General features: G+C 35.7%; 1 protein-coding gene across 1 annotated transcript; it reads right to left on the reverse strand.

Annotated features, from left to right (window-relative positions):
* Window positions 1–2,323: 2,323 nt before the first annotated feature.
* On the reverse strand, window positions 2,324–3,271 carry LOC125397402 (olfactory receptor 5B2-like). Its single transcript, XM_048429788.3, has one exon. It carries the CDS (start codon window positions 3,269–3,271, stop codon window positions 2,324–2,326), a length of 948 nt encoding a protein of 315 aa, XP_048285745.3.
* Window positions 3,272–4,031: the final 760 nt, after the last annotated feature.

The following is a 4,031-nucleotide window of genomic DNA, read 5'->3' on the forward strand; positions in this document are numbered from 1 at the left end:
CTATTGAAAACAATCTACACATTCTGTAGGCTTGTTCATAGAACTTCAGATAAAGGAAATACAAAATAGACTTGACTTACAAGAGAAAAGAGTAGTAGGTTTCTGTGAGCATTTTTTTCTTTTTATAAATATGTCTCTGGTTTTAGCAGAACCTTCATTATAAAATGGGAGAAATGTCAGCATACACAATAGTCCATCTTTACATGGCTATACTAGCGTCTGATGTTTGAGAGGTAGATTATTTCGTGCCACTATATTTTGATTTCGTTATTTTAGAATTTTACCTCAGTCAAATTATTCTAATGTCAGCAGATTGGATTCATCATCTTAAAACCACAAATTCTTTGCTTCTTGTTTTACCAAGAGTTGGTAACTCTTTCTTCATGCATAAATTCTAAGTCAGACATAGGTCTTGCTTTAGCCAGTGTAAGATGATACTTTTAAAAAGAGGAATTTGTGGGTTTAGAGGTGTTGAAGTATTTTACTTTCAGGTTTTGAAAATAATCTCTTGACAGTATCCTACAAACAAGCTGCCTCAGGCACCGGAAGGCAGAATATCATATGGTGATGCAGAAAATAGACCAGACAATACCTAAGTTCAATACCAATAAAAGATTAAAACTATCTTAGGCCTTCAAGTTCAATTGATCTTGTATAATATAAAGAACCTCATGGGTGAACATGGATGAAAATAGAATTGTGTTGTTCAAATGATTATACAAAATACTAAACCATTGTCTTAAAACATTAAAATTTGAGAAAGCTTGTTACACAATAATAGATAACTGATTAACCATACAGATTTTTAAATCTCTTGGATTCAGATTGAGTGCTGACCAGCCTGTAATCATAGTACACAGAAGTGAGAGGCAAGTGGATCTCTGTGAATTCAAATCCAACCTGTCTTTCATCATGAGTGCCAGTTCAACCAAGGCTACACAGTTAGACTCTTGTCTCCAAAAAAATCATAACAGAAAAGAAAAAGAAAAAAGTACAAATTGGTACACTGAAAAGTTGCCTTTGCAAGCAAACTAACTAGTTTTGTTATTTTCTCTGTTCTGTTAACCTAGTCGAGTTATCTGACTTATAGTTTGAATTACTTTAAGACTTTTCTGTGTTTATTTTGTATTGTATGTATTAACAGACTTTTCTATCTTTAAAAACAACCTTCCTCAAGGCCCAGCAATACCACTTTTGGGTATACGCCTAAAGAATGCTCAATCATACCATAAGAACACATGCTTAACTATGTTTATACCAGCATTGTTTGTCATAGCCAGAACCTGGAAAGAACCTAAATGCCCCTTGACTAAAAAATTGATAAGAAAAATGTGGTACATATACACAATGGAGTATTACACAGAAGAAAAAAATAATGACATCTTGAAATTTGCAGACAAATGGATAGATTTAGAAAACATCATACTGACTAAAGTAACCCAGACCCAGAAGGATAAATATCATATGTACTCTCATAAGTGGCTTTTGGACATAAAGCAAATAAAACCAGTCTACAGTTCACAATCCCAGAGAACTTTAGACAACAATGAGGACCCTAAGAGAGCCATGCATGGATCTAATCTACATGGGAAGTAGAAAATGACAAGATATCCTGAGTAAATTGAGAGCATGGGGACTATGGGAGAAGGTTGAATGGGAGGAGAGAGAAAGAGAGGGGAGCAGAGAAAAATGTATAGCTCAATAAAATCAATAAAAAAGAAAAACATATTTTAAAAAGACAGTGATGAGGATGTAGTGCAGCTGGTGAATGGCATTTTTAACGAGCAGAAAGCTCTGGGTTCATTCTCCAACACCACATAGAGCCAGGCTTGATGGCTCACACCTACAATCAGCACTGAAGATGTAGGCAAATCAGAAATTCAAGGTCAGTGTTGGCTATATGGTGAATTGGGGCTAATCTTCATTACAGGAGGCCATGTCTCAAAAGGATAAGCAAAAAAAATTAGGAAAAGATATTTTGTGCTGTGCTTGACTAAGTGTCAGTGAAACAGACTTGTTAAAGGTGTTTGCTGAAGTGTCATTTCTTATTGACTTGGAGGGAAGAAAGCAGCAAGATACATATACATTGCCATATTTGCAGTAATTCTGCTTTGAAACTGTGTTGTTAGAAAGTATCAATTGATTACTACCAAGTGTCAGTAGAGCACTTGTTCTTAAATAAAAATATTCATCAAGAAAAAATAGAATCCTTTAGAAAAATAGAATAAACCAAAATAATAGCTGAAAATTTTAAATTTTTATCAATATTTTTAAAAAATAACTGTTGGCAATAAAAATGTATAATCTAAAATTTGAAAAAAATTTAGGAGCTTACCAAAGTCTTCATTTTCTCTACAACTTTCTTGAAAGCACTATGAACTTCTTTATTCCTTAAGCTATAGACAACCGGGTTCAACATGGGAACTATTATGGTGTAGAACACAGATGCCATTTGGTCATTGTCCATGGAATGACTAGAATTGGGCTGTAGATACATGAAGATTACAGTTCCATAGAATATGGTCACAGCAGTGAGGTGGGATGCACAAGTAGAGAAGGCTTTCTTCCGTCCTTCTGCTGAACGCATCCTTAGGATAGCAATGAATATGAAAGCATAGGAGGTCAAGATAACTATCAGAGCAAAACAGACATTGAATGATGCTAAGATAAAAAGGATGATCTCATTCACAGATATATCAGAACATGAAAGAGCTAGGATTGGAGGGATATCACAGAAAAAATGATGGACCAAATTAGAACGGCAGAAGGAGAGGGAGAAGGTAAATCCAGTATGTACAGCAGACTCAATCAAGCCCCAGGCATAGCAGCCAATCACCATGTGAGTACACACACTAGTAGTCATGGTAGTGGCATAATGTAAGGGTTTGCAAACTGCAGCATGCCTGTCAAAAGCCATGACAGCAAGTAAGAAACAGTCTACACTTGCAAAAGACACAAAGAAGAACATTTGAGCAACACATCCCCCATAGGAGATAACTTTATCCCCTGTGAGAAGTCCAGCCATCACCTTTGGAGTCACAGCTGAGGAGTAAACACAGTCTGCCAGAGAGAGGTTACTGAGGAAAAGGTACATGGGAGTGTGGAGACGGGAGTCCAGCCAGATCAACACAATCATCCCCAAGTTCCCAATTAATGTGACGAGATAGATGAGGGTGACCGTCATGAACAGGGGGACTTCCAGATCCGGGTTGTCAGTCAATCCCAAAAGGGTAAACTTAGTCACTTTTGTGCCATTCTCCAAGTATGACATTTTGAGATTGTGTATCACCTGTCTAAACAAAGAAAATAAATATATTCCTGATTCATAGAAATTGATGTCAGAGAACTCCTTTTATCCAAATGACATTATTTGCATAATCTCACTACTAAAGCAGAATTCTCAATAACTCTTAGACTGCCTTAATCTTATCACTTCCTTACAGTGTAATCTCTAGAGCCCTCTGCATGGTATCTGTTAGTTCCCAACAGCACTCAGATATTCCAAATGACCCTCAGGTGTCTTCCAGGATTTATTCACATATTCTCATTTAGGTTGAACATTTCAACAATAAACTATGATTTTCATAACTGTCTTTTCAAAGTCAGGTACAAAATAATTAAGCACTATGTACTATGTGACTAGAAAATAATAGATATTAATACATTTAATCTTTCTGTTCCATTGTATAATTGCTTGAGAACAAGAGGAGCATCGTTGCCTTTCTGGGTATACCATAGTGAAATATTAGATATTCAGCCATACAGCTGGAATCTGTTTGAGAGCTGAAGAAATATATTCATCATTTGATCCTTCAAAGAAAACAGTGCTCTATGAAAGACATGCCCCAAAAGGGTACAAAACTCAACACTTATTTATCATTCAAATAAACACTACACTAAGCAACCTACACTTACTTCACTCCCTTGAGGGAAGCAACAAAGAATAAGAGAGGTGTTCATTATTAATTATCCATTTCAACAAACATGAACAACCCAAGAATTTAATTAATTTGAAAAATGATCATTGTGCT

This window comes from Myodes glareolus, chromosome 7, assembly GCF_982192425.1.
Source record: "Myodes glareolus chromosome 7, mMyoGla1.1, whole genome shotgun sequence".
Lineage (NCBI taxonomy): Eukaryota > Metazoa > Chordata > Mammalia > Rodentia > Cricetidae > Myodes > Myodes glareolus.

Bases quoted from the DNA above. Each gene is read 5' to 3' on its own strand.
- LOC125397402 (XM_048429788.3), bottom strand. From the start codon at position 3,271: ATGTCATACTTGGAGAATGGCACAAAAGTGACTAAGTTTACCCTTTTG.